This window comes from Panthera onca, chromosome D1, assembly GCF_046562875.1.
Source record: "Panthera onca isolate mPanOnc1 chromosome D1, mPanOnc1 haplotype 2, whole genome shotgun sequence".
Taxonomy (NCBI): Eukaryota; Metazoa; Chordata; class Mammalia; order Carnivora; family Felidae; genus Panthera; species Panthera onca.
The window spans coordinates 113,435,646-113,451,708 of NC_138348.1; the positions used below are offsets into that span (position 1 = coordinate 113,435,646).

At 38.4% G+C, this 16,063-nt stretch overlaps 1 protein-coding gene across 5 annotated transcripts in view; it reads right to left on the reverse strand.

Annotated features, from left to right (window-relative positions):
- The window catches only part of DYNC2H1 (dynein cytoplasmic 2 heavy chain 1), a 343,887-nt gene that overhangs the window by 225,760 nt on the left and 102,064 nt on the right, over positions 1-16,063 (reverse strand). For all 5 annotated transcript variants that reach the window (XM_078432668.2, XM_078432669.2, XM_078432667.2 and 2 more), the window contains exons 55-59: positions 14,847-14,984; positions 5,757-5,870; positions 3,995-4,155; positions 2,584-2,707; positions 1,634-1,755 (exon numbers count right to left, since the gene is read on the reverse strand). In XM_078432668.2, coding sequence (XP_078288794.2) covers positions 1,634-1,755; positions 2,584-2,707; positions 3,995-4,155; positions 5,757-5,870; positions 14,847-14,984 — 659 coding nt within the window. The remainder of the gene's footprint in view (positions 1-1,633; positions 1,756-2,583; positions 2,708-3,994; positions 4,156-5,756; positions 5,871-14,846; positions 14,985-16,063) is intronic.

Here is a 16,063-nt window from a genome sequence, read left to right on the forward strand (position 1 = left end):
CCCAATCAATGGAAAAAATGAGGAAATTATTAAGAATAAAAGATGTACAAGAAAGGAAATATACACATAAAATATATGTCTCAGCTGTGAAAAATATTCATATACACAAAATAACAAATATTTAACATCATTTATTAAACAAAAATCTGTGACAAACTAACACAAAAATGTAATATAATTATACTGAGAAAATTAAGATGTTGAAACTGCTAAAATTCTCTTTGCCCAGAATAAGAATAGATGATGTCAAAACTCATCAGTCAAGAACATAACATGGGAATACAAGCTGGTGCAGCCACTCTGGAAAACAGTATGGAGGTTCCTCAAGAAACGAAAAATAGAACTACCCTACAACCCAGCAACTGCACTAGTAGGCATTTATCCACGGGATACAGGTGTGCTATTTCGAAGGGGCACATGCACCCCCATGTTTATAGCAGCACTATTGGCAATAACCAACGTATGGAAAGAGCCCAAACGTCCATCTGTGGATGAATGGATAAAGAAGATGTGGTATATGTACATATGGGTGTGTGTGTGTGTGTGTGTGTGTGTGTTATAGTGTGTGTGTGTATATATACATATATATATATATATATATATATATATATATACACATATATATATATATATATATATATATATATATACATATATATATATATATATATATATGGTGTGTATATATATATATATGGTGTGTACATGTACAAATATATATATATATATATATATATATATATATATATATACACACATACACACACACATATATACATACAATGGAGTATTACTCGGCCATCAAAAAGAATGAAATCTTGCCATTTGCAACTACATGGATGGAACTGGAGGGTATTAATGCAAGCAAAATTAGAGAAAGACAAATATCGTAGGACTTCACTCATATGAGGACTTTAAGACACAGAACAGATGAACACAAGGGAAGGGAAGCAAAAATAACATAAAAACAGAGAGGGGGACAAAACATAAGAGACTCTTAAATATGAAGAACAAACTGAGTGTTACTGGAGGGGCTGTGGGAGGGGGGATGGGCTAAATGGATAAGGGGCATTAAGGAATCTACACCTGAAATCACTGTTGTACTATATTTTAACTAACTTGGATATAAATTAAAAAAATAAATTTAAATCAACAAACAAAATGCTGACTTAGGAACAATAGCCAATTAAAATTTTAAGCCCCAAAGTATATAGTTAAATTGTCCCCCTACTCAGACAGACTATGCTTTGAAAAATACATATGACACATTTCTTAGAACTTAAAAGAAGAAAAGAAATTCAAAAGCCCTAAATTTCCAAAACCTACTTCCTGTATGTTAATATTACTCCTTCCCCAAACCCAAGCTCTCTGTGGAAGAACCTCTCCCAACAATACACAATGGACAAGGGAAAAAGAGAGTGGGTCCTACCCTCCATCTGCTTCTAATTGTTTTGTTTTGCCCTGTTTAGTATTTAATTTTATATAATTGACCCATGTTGTATGTTTTAATGTTGCCAGCTGCCTTTTTAGATGTAAACAAGAAATGAAACATAAATATATCTGAATAATTAACTCAGCCATTAAAATGATGAAAATAAAGGTCAGACTTATTTCTATTTTATATTTCACTTACGATTCTAATGCTGCCTGTTCAGTTTCCAAAGGCTGGATCCGTTCCAAGACGTGGGAATACTGGATGTTTGCTTTAACCCATGCGGCCAAAGGAGCCGCCGCAGTACTGGCTCGCTTCGCGTTCTGAAAAACCCATCACGAGTTATCCAGCACCCAGACTTAATTTCAAATAAAAGCAAAGCTAATTCTAGTCTGTCTTATGTAGGCCTTTATTTAATAATTTATCTCCCAAAATAAAGTGTTTGGCTTATAGCTAAATTAACAATAAAGTGTTAATTTCTAATGAAATTACCTTGATAGGTAATCTAGAATTTTTGCTTCAGAGTTAGTGATTTTGAACCACATAAATCTTTAATATAATGATATTTTATTGACAAAAGTGTTCCATTAGCCACATGCCTTATTATAAATTATTATAAATTATTATGTCTGTCCACAATGATGTTCAAGCATCAATTCTTCCTCCTCTGTACATGGGACACAACTTTATTAGAAAAAAGCAATTCGGAAACCATTGCTATTAGTGCCAGAGACAATGCACATGACACGTTGAATAAGAGATCTCAAAAAAATACCGGAATCATGTAACTGAACCTATTCACTGAAAAGAGACACAAGAATCCTAACAGAGATATCTGGTCTTATCTAACAAATACACAGGAAGAAGGAAAAGCAGACCAGGCAAGTTGGAGGTTAAGAAATGACAGACTGAGAATTTACAGCACAAAGATTCAAAAACCACTTACAATAAATGTGCACCCCAGACCCAACCTGGATTCCGGTCCACCCGTTGGTAAATGCTTCTGACACGTAACATCTACAGCTTATTTTTTTTTAACTTTTAGTTTCCAGGCAATATAAATAACCAATAACTTAAAGTTATCACATTTTAACAAGCAGAATATTATACAGTATGGAAAAGGAATTGGCAGAATAACTGTTAACAATTACCTTTGAATCAAAAGATCCTTTATTTTTATAAAGAAGTTCTTCAACACTGTGTCTTATCTCCTTTGGAATATTTCGTGCATCAAAGGTTGCTATGTCGTCTCTCACACCTCTTTTCGCAAGGAAACTAAAATTACAGCATATTACTTAAAGTGAGGCTACATAACATTTGCTATTTCTGATGAGCATACCAACGTCACAAAATGGTACATACAATACGTTCAATCTGTTAGTTCTCAAACAACAGGGTACTAATGTATCCCAGCTTCTAATGCAGTATCTGTCATTTCTATAGACGACAAGGAAGAGCTCCAGGAAGATCCACCGCAGCCTTTCCTGGGTTCTGTGAACAACTTGGAGCAGTGAAATGAAGGGGTCACAGTCTTTTCATTTTACCCACATCCCTTTCTGAGAACCGCCAGGTACGTGCACGTTCTAGGAGATGTCAGAAAAGTTCCTGACTCTTTTCTAAGAAAGGTATTTTCAGCTGTGCCCCCGACCACATCCCCTTCCCATCTCTAGACAGGAAAGGACTCTACTGTCAACCTCCATGCTACCGCGGACCACGCATCGGAACAAAGCCCATCATGCTGTTGCAACGTAAGCTCCGGAGCTATCTGGCTGCATATTTAGTTCTCACACAGCCTCTTCTCTTCCAGCTCACATCTGTACTGTTCCGGGGCTCCCGCCTCCTGTTTCTGTCCTCTGACCCTAACAATAGTGGCTATATTTTCTTCGTCAGTGAATCACAGTAAACACAATGCTCTGTAATGTGTGAGGACCAAAGAAGTGTATTTACTGAGATGTTCTTCAAGATTTCCAGGCATTCCTTTCTCCTCTTTGGACACTTAAAATAATCCCTTATTATGGGTAAAAACATAGATGTTGCATGATTTTATAAAGTATCTTGAAATATGATGGCAAAGTGTATACTAGGCAATTAATGAAACAGTGTGAAAAGCAACAAAAGAAATATTTAAAAATACAAAGGATGGGGCGCCTGGGTGGCTCAGTCAGTTAAGCGTCCAACTTTGGCTCAGATCATGGTCTCACGGTTTGTGAGTTCAAGCCCCGTGTTGGGCTCTGTGCTGACAGCTCGGAGCCTAGAACCTCCTTCGAATTCTGTGTCTCCCTCTCTCTCTGCCCCTCACATTCTCATGCTTTCTTTCAATAATAAATAAACATTAAAAAAAATAAAAAAATAAAAATATGAAGGATGGGTGCCTGGCTGGCTCAGTCAGTACAGCATGTGACTCTGGATCGTGGGGTTGTGGGTTCAAGCCCTACACTGGGTGTAGAGATTCCTTACAAATAAAATCTTTAAAACTAAATGAATAATACATACATACATAAAAATGTGAATGTGTACTTCATAGGGGAAATAATAAAATTCTTCACAAATTCAAAAACTTACCTTTTCATGCTCACCCAAGATGTATCAAAGATCCCCATCAGCCTTAAAACACCCTCAAGAATGTCTCTGATGATGTCAGGTGGCATGCGCAGTGAGCGAATTTCTGAAAGAGATTCTGGCTTGATGTTTCCAACTGCTAGTTTAGCTTCATTGACTAGAGGCTAAAAAGACAAAGGGCTTTATTACTTTCAAAATTATGTATATAAAAATCATTACCTCTTTACAAATTATTGAATATTTGTCGTTTTATTAAAAATAACTGTAGGGGGCGCCTGGGTGGCTCAGCCGGTTATGCATCTGACTTGGGCTGAGGTCATGATCTCAGGGTTCCTGAGTTTGAGCTTAGCATCCAGCTCTGTGCTGACAGTTCAGAGCTTAGAGCCTGCTTCGGATTCTGGGTCTCCCTCTCTCTCTGCCACCCCTCCCCCACTTGCACTCTGTCTCTCTCTCTCTCAAAAATAAATGTTAAAATTTTTTTTAATAACTCTAGTTACTAATATCCTTTTTCTTCAAATATCAAAATGCTTTAAAACACACAAAATACAAAATCTTTAAGTTCTTACCACTATAACTGCAATAGTCTAATTTAGAAAATTCAATTTGTTTTGAGACAATTTGCTATTTTTTCCTTCAAAATTTTATTTAAATTTTAGTTAACATGCAGTGCACTGTTGGTTTAAGAAGTAGAATTCAGTGATTCATCACTTACACACGATACTCAGTGCCCATCATCAGGTGTCCTCCTTAGTGCCCATCTCCCACCCACTCCATCAACCCTGTTTGTTCTCCATCATTAAGAGCCTCCTGTGGTTTGTTTCCCTGTCTGTCCCCCTCCCCTCCCATACTTTTTTTTTTTTAATGTTTATTTATTTTTGACAGAGAGAGAGAGAGACAGAGCATGAGCGGGGGAGGGGCAGAGAGAGAGGGAGACACAGAATCAGAAGCAGGCTCCAGGCTCTCAGTTGTCAGCATACAGCCCGACGCGGGGCTCGAACTCACAGATCACGAGATCATGACCTGAGCCGAAGTCGGATGCTCAACCGAATGAGCCACCCAGGCACCCCATCCCCTCCCATACTTTGATCTGTTTTGTTCCTTACATTCCTCATACTGGGAAGTCATATGGTATTTGTCTTTCTCTTATTTCACTTAGCATAATCCACTCTAGCTCCAACCACATTACTGCAAATGGACAATTTGCCATTTTCAAGAGCCTCCTTATATTCTAAGATAAGCTGGCTAACCTAGTGAGGAACCAAAAAAAAAAAAAAGAGCCTAAGACTTTGACTTGATTTCCCTACAATGCATTTTTCTTCTCAGACAACACGGCTTGTGAAAAACAAAGATGGTTTTTGATGACTACTGGTTCATTCACTGACTTTACCTGGTGGACCCTCCATCTTGCTTTTCTTCTACAAATAATACCCTGATTGAAAGCCACAGTTGGTAATATTGTTAGAAAATAAGTCAAGAAGTAATGTTTGAACTCCTAGACACCACTGGTAGTCAAAAATGGCTCTTACCATTTTTCGGGGTTTTTTTTTTTTCATGTTTATTTTTATTTTTGACAGAGAGAGCATGAGCAAGAGCAGGGAAGGAGGAGGGTCAGAGAGTAAGAATCCCAAGCAGGCTCTGCACTGACAGCACAGAGTCGGACATGGGGCTCGAACCCACGAACTGTGAGATCATGACCTGAGCCAAAATCAGACACTCAACTGACAGAGCCACCCAGGTGCCCCACGAAATTTCCTTTGTAGCTTACCTGTACTTCTTTTAACTCATCATCAATTTTGTTTTTTCTTTCTTCAATTTTAACAACTTCTTCTGCTATCTTGTGCTTCAGTCTTTCAAGTTCTGTCTTTTGCTCACTAGCATCCTATAGAAGTATTTATAAGGCATTCCAATTAATTTTAATGCACTCAATATTTAAAAGCATAGTATCAAAATAAGTTACTTTAAAATAACATCTTCTATTAAATACTTTTGTCATGTTAATTGACATAAGAGTTTCTAAAATGCCTGGGAAACCAAAGATATAATTTACTGTATATTTATCATCAGGAGGTTTCTCTGCTTTACTTTAGTTTTTTCTGAATAGCAAAGCAATAAATGCTATTTATATAAAAATCAACTCAGAAATGCATAATGTATAAAATTATAATACACATTTAACACTTGCAATAAATAACCCAGAGAAGTTAGTACTATCGTGTTCATTTCATAAACTAAAAACAAATTCTTCTATAATTCTAACAGTAAAGACTAACTCTTAGGGACTAATTACATTATATTGCAAGTTTGTGTTTCTACACTTTTAGACAAAAATTAATTGAAATCATGACAATAATACGATGGCGAATAATCAACAAAAATTACTACAGATTCAAAAAACACTAAGTCATGAACTCTTTGTTCCTGAAAGCAAATATCAAGGGTCCCACCTACATGAAAATGCTATGAATCGTTGTGAATGTCCGTATTTGGTTTATCTGTACTAACTGAAAATCCAAAGAGGAAATCCGTCAAGAAACCTTTCACAAGCACTCGCCTCAGTGGTTCTCAACTCGATTACAATCACAAGGAATGTCCTGTGTTCTATTGCCAAATATATTGAAATAGACTGGATGCAACTGAAGCACAGAACTGTTTAAAGACTTGTCAGGTGGCTCCAATCCGTGGCCCAAACGGAGACTCACTGAGGAGTGGACCCTTGCTTCCCCCTGCCCTTCCTGGGAGGCACCTTCCACACCGGCTCAGGTGGAACTGTCCCCGGGCCACAAGCCTTCCCACCTGCACATCTCCCCCTCGCTGCTCAGGAGGAAGTCGTTTTCTCCACCTCCACATAGGAGCCGCCAAAGGCCCGGCTCATGTGTTGCTTGTTTTATTAGCCTACTCTACCAACTGGAGGTTCTCCCTATTGTGAGATTTTATAGCATTTATTTCTTGTTTTTCTTATGTCACAAACCTAGAGCTCCAAGCTTTGGAAATTACACAGTTGGATACTTAAGCTGTCTGTCCACAGTACCTTTTTATAACAGAAAATGTCAGCTATTCATAATTAAGAACAATTACCAACTTACGAGATGCGCAGTGATTCTTTCTAGTCTCTGCTAGGCAATACAATTAGCCACAGTCTTAGGAAAACCTCTTCTAGGAAGGGCCCAAACAGAGAAAGGGCATGGCGGCCAGCGTACCCGTCTCCAGCCCACTAGTGTGAGACCACACAGGCACACAGTGCTATGGCCCTCTAGTAAACACACAGTTACCAACACTATTATCCCCTACAGAGCTTTCACTTTTTTCATATTCCAAATTACTCTTTAAAGGTAAGTATTTGACAGATTTTTTTAAACAATAAATATAGCTGGCTGCTTTACAAAAAATATCCGTATTAATTTGGTTCCAAAATACCCTGAGGAAAAAAACATGCTAAAGTTTTATAATATGAAAATTACATTTGATATTCCTATTACATTACTCACCAGGTCAGGTACTCAATAACATTATCTTGGAAACATTGAATGTGTACATAACCGTCACGTTTCTGGAAATGTTACTGCCTTTGAGAATGACCACATGCATCAAAGATGGTCTTAACTGGACCACTCGGGACCTTCCAGACAACCCTCCCATGAAGCTCACACCCCCACAGTCCATCCAACCCTCAGATTGCCAGTGAGGATGAGCACACTTAAGAAGAAATCTTCTTTATCATGCTACTGGAAGTCGAAAGAAAGCTGGAGTAGCCATACTTCTATCAGACAAACTAGACTTTAAATTAAAGGCTGGAACAAGAGATGAAGAAGGGCATTATATAATAATTACGAGGTCTATCCATCAGGAACAGCTAACAATTATAAATATCTATGTGCCAAATATGGGAGCCCCCAAAATATATAAAACAATTAATCACAAACATAAGCAACCTTATTGATAAGAATGTGGTAACTGCAGGGGACTTTAACACTCCACTGACAACAATAGATCTAGACACAGGACCAATAAAGAAACAAGGGCCCTGAATGATACATTGGATCAGATGGACTTGACAGATATATTTAGAACTCTGCACCCCAAAGCAACAGAATATACTTTCTTCTCGAGTGCACATGGAACATTCTCCAAGATAGGTCACATATGGGTCACAAAACAGCCCTTCATAAGTATAAGAGAATTGAGATCATACCATGCACACTTTCAGACCACAATGCCATGAAACTTGAAATCAACCACAGGGAAAATTCTGGAAAACCTCCAAAAGCATGGAGGTTAAAGAACACCCTACTAAAGAATGAATGGGTCAACCAGGCAGTTAGAGAAGAAATTAAAAAATATATGGAAACAAATGAAAATGAAAATACAACAATCTAAACGCTTTGGGATGCAGCATAGGCAGTTCTGAGAGGAGAACACATTGCAATTCAGGCCTATCTCAACAAGAAAAATCCCAAACACAAAATCTAACAGCACACCTAAAGGAAACAGAAGCAGAGCAGCAAAGACACTCCAAACCCAGCAGAAGAAGAGAAATAATAAAGATGAGAGCAGAAATAAACAATATAGAATCTAAAAAAACTGGAGAGCAGATCAACGAAACCAAGAGTTGGTTTTTTGAAAAAATAAACAAAATTGATAAACCTCTAGCCAGGCTTCTCAAAAAGAAAAGGGAGATGACCCAAATAGATAAAATCATGAATGAAAATGGAATTATTACAACCAATCCCTCAGAGATACAAGCAATTATCAGGGAATACTATGAAAAACTATATGCCAACAAACTGGACAACCTGGAAGAAATGGACAAATTCCTAAGCACCCACACACTTCCAAAACTCAAACAGGAAGAAATAGAAAACTTGAATAGACCCATCACCAGCAAAGAAATGGAATCAGTTATCAAAAATCTCCCAACAAATAAGAGTCCAGGACCAGATAGCTTCCCTGGGGAATTCTACCAGACATTTAAAGCAGAGATAACACCTATCCTTCTCAAGCTGTTCCAAAACCTAGAAAGGGAAGGGAAACTCCCAGACTCATTCTATGAAGCCAGCATTACTTTGATTCCCAAACCAGACAGAGACCCAGCCAAAAAAGAGAACTACAGGCCAATATCCCTGATGAATATGGATGCAAATATTCTCAATAAGATACTAGCAAGTCGAATTCAACAGCATATAAAAAGAATTATTCACCATGATCAAGTGGGATTCATTCCTGGGATGCAGGGCTGGTTCAATATTCGCAAATCAATCAATGTGATACATCACATTAATAAAACAAAAGATAAGAACCATATGATCCTGTCAATCGATGCAGAAAAAGCATTTGACAAAATTCAGCATCCTTTCTTAATAAAAACCCCCAAGAAAGTTCAGGATAGAAGGAACACACTTAAACATCATAAAAGCCATTTATGAAAAGCCCACAACTAATATCATGCTCAATGGGGAAAAACTGAGAGCTTCCCCCTGAGATCAGGAACATGACAGGGATGTCCACTCTCACTGCTGTTGTTTAACATAGTGTTGGAAGTTCTAGCATCAGCAATCACACAACAAAAGGAAATCAAAGGCTTCAAAATTGGCAAAGATGAAGTCAAGCTTTCACTTTTTGCAGATGACATGATATTATACATGGAAAACCCGACAGACTCCACCAAAAGTCTGCTAGAACTGATACATGAATTCAGCAAAGTCGGAGGATACAAAATCAATGTACAGAAATCAGTTGCATTCTTATGCACTAATAATGAAGCAACAGAAAGACAAAGAAAAGGATCTCATTCAGAATTGCACCAGGAATCATAAAATACCTAGGAATAAACCCAACCACAGATGTAAAAGATCTGTACGCTGAAAACTACAGAAAGCTTATGAAGGAAATTGAAGAAGGTACAAAGAAATGGAAAAACATTCCACGCTCATGGATTGGAAGAATAAATATTCTTAAAATGTCAATGGGGTGCCTGGGTGGCTTGGTCAGTTAAGCGTCCGACTTCAGCTCAGGTCATGATCTCACAGTCCGTGAGTTCGAGCCCCGCGTTGGGCTCTGTGCTGACAGCTCAGAGCCTGGAGCCTGTTTCAGATTCTGTGTCTCCCTCTCTCTCTGCCCCTCCCCTGTTCATGCTCTGTCTCTCTCTGTCTCAAAAATAAATAAACGTTAAAAAAAAAAAAATTAAAAAAAAAAAAGTCAATACTACGCAAAGCAATCTACACATTCAATGCAATCCCAATCAAAATTGCACCAGCATTCTTCTCAAAGCTAGAACAAGCAATCCTAAAATTTGTATGGAACCACAAAAGACCCCAAATAGCCAAAGTAATTTTGAAGAAGACAACCAAAGCGGGAGGCATCACAATCCCAGACTTTAGCCTCTACTACAAAGCTGTCATCATCAAGACAGCATGGTATTGGCACAAAAACAGACACATAGACCAAGGGGATAGAATAGAGACTCCAGAATTGGACCCACAAATGGATGGCCAACTAATCTTTGACAAAGCAGGAAAGAACATCCAATGGAAAAAAGACAGTCTCTTTAACAAATGGTGCTGGGAGAAATGGAAAGCAACATGCAGAAGAATGAAACTAGACCACTTTCTTACACCATTCACCAAAATAAACTCAAAATGGATGAAGGACCTGAATGTGAGACAGGAAACCATCAAAACCCTAGAGGAGAAAGCAGGAAAAAAAACCTCTCTGACCTCAGCCATAGCAATTTCTTACTTGAAACATCCCCAAAAGCAAGGGAATTAAAAGCAGAAATGAACTATTGGACCTCATGAAGATAAAAAGCTTCTTTACAGCAAAGGAAACAATCAACAAAACTAAAAGGCAACCAACGGAATGGGAAAAGATATTTGCAAATGACATATTGGACAAAGGGCTAGTATCCAAAATCTATAAAGAACTCACCAAACTCCGCACCCGAGAAACAAATAAGCCAGTGAAGAAATGGGCAAAAGACATGAATAGACACTTCTCTAAAGAAGACATCCGGATGGCCAACAGGCACATGAAAAGATGCTCAAAGTCACTCCTCATCAGCGAAATACAAATCAAAACCACACTGAGATACCACCTCACGCCAGTCAGAGTGGCCTAAGATGAACAAATTAGGAGACTACAGATGCTGGAAAGGATGTGGAGAAACAGGAACCATCTTTCACTGTTGGTGGGAATGCAAACTGGTGCAGCCAGTCTGGAAAACAGTGTGGAAGTTCCTCAGAAAATTAAAAATAGACCTACCCTGTGACCCAGCAATAGCACTGCTAGGAATTTACCCAAGGGATCCAGGAGTGCTGATGCATAGGGGCACTTGTACCCCAATGTTTACAGCAGCACTTTCAACAACAGCCAAATTACGGAAAGAGCCTAAATGTCCATCAACTGATGAATGGAGGAAGAAGTTGTGGTTTATATACACAATGGAATACTACGTGGCAAGGAGAAAAAACGAAATGTGGCCTTTCGTAGCAACATGGATGGAATTGGAGAGTGTTATGCTAAGTGAAATAAGTCATACAGAGAAGCACAAATACCATATGTTTTTACTCTTATGTGAATCCTGAGAAACTTAACAGAAGGCCATGGGGGAGGGGAAGGAAAAAAAAAGTTACAGAGAGGGAAGGAGGCAAACCATAAGAGACTCTTAAAAACTGAGAATAAACTGAGGGTTAATGGGGGTGGGAGGGAGGGGAAAGTAGGTGATGGGCATTGAGGAGAGCACCTGTTGGGATGAGCACTGTGTGCTATATGGAAATCAATTTGATAATAAATTTCATATAAAAAAAAAAAAGAAGAAGAAATCATCTTTTGGGGTGCCTGCATGGCTCAGTCATTTACGTGTCTGGTTCTTGATTTCACCTCAGGTCATGATCCCAGGGTCATGGGCTGGAGTCCTGCATAGGATCCACACTATCAGAGTGGAACCTGCTTGGGATTCTCTCTCCCTCTCTCTCCCAAAATAAACAAACAGTAAAAAAAAAAAAAAAAAAAAAAAAAAAAAGAGAGAGAGAGGACAAGGAGAAAAGCAGTAAGAAAAGATATTTGGGAAACATAAGGTCGCATCAAGTATCCTATGAGAGCTAAGTGGAGGCAACTCAACAATGACACAAACCAACAAGAAAGCACACTGCCACAAGCAGACATTCAGAGGTTGAAAAAAAAAAAACTAATAATATGGTCACAGAAATGAAAAACTAACAGGAAAATTAGAAAATGAAGAATTTTAAAGGAAGTGAGCAAAAAGAGAAGAAAAAAGGTGAGAAAAGGAGAAAATTAGCGAACAAGGCAGGAAGTCCAAAGTGCAAGTAATGGGGATTCTAGAAAGTGAAGACAGACAGGGAGGTACAGAAGCACCATCAGAATAATGTAAGGACACTTCCCTGAACTGGAGGACAGAAGTGTTCTGGTGCAAAGAATCCACATTGTGTCCAACACAGTGAACGAAAATAAACTTGTATCAAGGCAGATCATGTCACTTTCAGAACAATGAAAACACAAATCTAAAAAACCTCAAGAGAGGAAAAAAGAAAAAGATCACCGCAAAAGGATCAGAACTTAACCTAACTTTGAGAACTTCAGTCACAAGAGAAGTTGGAAGGAACTGGAGTAACACTTTCAATGTCTGAAAACAAAGGGATTATATTTTCTTCCTGACCAATGATGTTGAGCATCCCTTCATGAGTTTACTGGCCCTTCTTCTTTCACACAGGGTACGTTCAAATATTTTGGCCATCTTTAAATTAGATGTTTTATTATTATTGTGTACATCATGGTTTCTATTTTGGATACAAGAGATTTATCAAATTTATGTTATGTAACTAATTTCTCCCAGTCTGTGATTTGCCTCTTAATTTTCTTCAGAGCTTTTTTCACAGAGCCTAAGTTTTTAATTTTGATAAGGTCCAATTTATCAAATTTTTTCTTGTTCTATTTTAGTATCACATCTAAAAAATCTTTGTCTCATCCAATATCTTCAACATTTTCTCCTGTTTTCTTCAAAAGTTTTATAATTTCTGGTATACATTTAGATCTACGATCCATACTGAGTTAATTTTTATACAAGTTTAAGGTAAAGATCTGTTTTTTGTTCTCTTCCTGGATATCCAAATATCATTAAAAAAAACAATCTTTTCACCATTTAACTGGCGTTTTGTATAAAATCTATCAACTATGTACACATTCATCTATTTCTGACCTCCATAATGCTCGAGTGACCCTGTAGGAGTCATTACACCCATGTCATGCTTCCTTGACCACCACAGCTCAGTAGTAAGTCTTTAAATCATAAGTCCTCCAACTTTATTATTTTGTGAGTTTTTGTGCCATTTACTTTTATTGAAATTTATACATTAATCTAGTGACTACTGAAGTTAATTAAAAGAGACATTAGACTTGCAGTAAGGTTAATAGTCACCAACATGAAGATGGACAAACATACATAAGACCTAATCAAGGAGGTAAACGAACAATTCAGTGATTCATTAAAGGTAAGGATTGAGGGGCACCTGGGTGGCTCAGTTGGTTAAGCGTCTGATTTCAGCTCAGGTCATGATCTCGCAGTTTGTGAGTTGGACCCCCACGTCGGGCTCTGTGCTGACAGCTCAGAGCCTGGAGCCTGTTTTGGATTCTGTGTCTCCCTCTCTCTCTCTGCCCCTCCTCCACATGCACTGTGTGGGTGTCTCTCTCTCTCAAAAATAAATAAACATTAAAAAAAAAAAAGGTAGGAATTGAGAGAACAGAAGTCCAATATAAGTTTTCAGTTCTGTCTTGAATAATTAGCTATAATGTCAGTAACACAAAAAATTACAGAGGTTGGCAAGGATGCAGAGAAAGGGGAACCCTCTTGCACTGCTGATGGGAATGCAAACTGGTGTGGCCACTCTGGAAAACAGTATGGAGTTACCTCAAAAAATTAAAAACAGAACTACCTACATCCCAGCAATTGCGCTAGTAGGTTTTTACCCAAAGAACACAAAAATACCAACTCAAAGGGACACATGCACCCAATGTTTCTAGCAGCACTATCGACAATAACCAAAGTATGGAGAGAGCCCAAGTGTCCATCACCTGACAAATGGATAAAAAAGACGTGGTTTATGTATACAATGGAATACTACTCAGCCACAATATTCATGAGACTTCTAAGAAGACACGTTTACTAGAACACTGCATATTTTAGTCTGAGGCCAGGATGAGGGAGTAGGGCTGAAGGATAAAAACGATGAATTTGGTGGTAGTCAGTACAGAGTCGGCAGGAAAGAGGCCAAGACAAGAACACCCTGAGAGGGCGTGCAGACACAACCCACGACCTGGGCAAAGAAGACTTTCAAAGAAATCTCCTCTGAAAGGTTCAACCGTCAACAAAGGTTCATTGAAGACAATGGCAGAAAGGTGACACCATCAAAACATAACCATGAAAGTATAAATGAAATGAATAAAGACTTATTTCTTAAATCCTGAAAATATTAAAGGCAGGAGGAAAAAAATCCTTGAAGCCTGAGGAGATAATTTTAAGAAAAATAAAGACATACAACAGAGGGTGAACAAATAAAATTGTTTACAGACACATCTACGCCAACCTAAAATGTTTATATTTGCATATTTATAGGGTTTAGATAAATTAGTGTATGGTGAATTGAGAAAAATATAGTTACGATTTTAAAATAACATGGGAAACTGTATCACTCTTTCCAAAAAGCTCAGTGTTTAATACCATCAGTGTGACTCAGCAGACAAGAAGTATTTTTTATATCCACATAAGTAGAAATGTAATTTCTCCCGGTACTGATCAAGTGGAAATGGTCTCCCTACCGCCCGCATCTCTGCGCCCCAGAAACATCACCTGCATCGACACCGTGATCTCCTGAAGGGCGGCGTCTGCTTCGTCTTGCTTCGTCTTTAATAACACACTTTGCTCGCCAGCTTTTCTGTTCAGCTCATCCACAAGAGCTTTAGCTTCATTCAGTTTAGACACACCAGCCTGCATCGGTAAGATATGGACTGGCAGATGATCAATAAAGTATAGACTGGCAGATGATCAATAAAATATGGACTGATAGACGATCGATAAACTATGGACTGGTAGACAATAAAATACGGACTGGTAGATGATCGATAAAATACGGACTGGTAGACGATCGATAAAATATGGACTGATAGACGATCGATAAAATATGGACTGGTAGACGAACGATAAAATATGGACTGGTAGATCATTGATAAAATATGGACTGATAGACGATCGATAAAATATGGATTGGTACGTGATCGATAAAATATGGACTGGTAGCATTAAAAGCAGGTATTACATACACACACAGTAAATAAAACCTGTAAGAAACCATCAAGAAAAAATGTGTGTACACATCAAACACTTGCAAGTGAACTTGGGTTTCTCCTTACTGCCAGTTATGACTTATTCAACCACACACCCAGTAAGATGTAGTAAAAGACTCCAAAGAGGCATTAAAACACGCGCGCGCGCGCGCGCACACACACACACACACACACACACACACACACACACACACACAGATTTTATAGTATCACCGTAAACGTGAACAGATCGACACATATTTGGCAGCTTGAAGACCAGGATTTTTACCCACTGCGTTCTGAGAGAGGAAACAGAGCAAGGAAAAAGTCCATAAACCTTCTCCATTGTTCAGTCTCACTGAGTAAAAGGACTCAAGGACTAGTCTTCTTACCTGGACATCATTTGGTTCTGTCTGTCCAGTAGCTACCTTTTTATAAGAGGCTGCCTCACATAGGGTTCTGGTGGGCTCTGAATCAAAATACCTTACCTATTCCTTGGGGAGGACATTTGACCCTGGGCTAGCCATTATGTCACCCCATCCCACTGCCCATGAATAATGAAGGAATGGACATGAAAAAAATGCCCGCTCTCCTATAATATGAGTTAGGTTTTTGTCACCTAACAAATGAAAAGATTTGGGGAGATAGTAACAGCAAAAAGGAAAAATCAACAATATTTATTGAGCACCCAACACAGAGGACGGCATCAGGCTGGCTCTCTGCGTATATATTTTATTGAATACG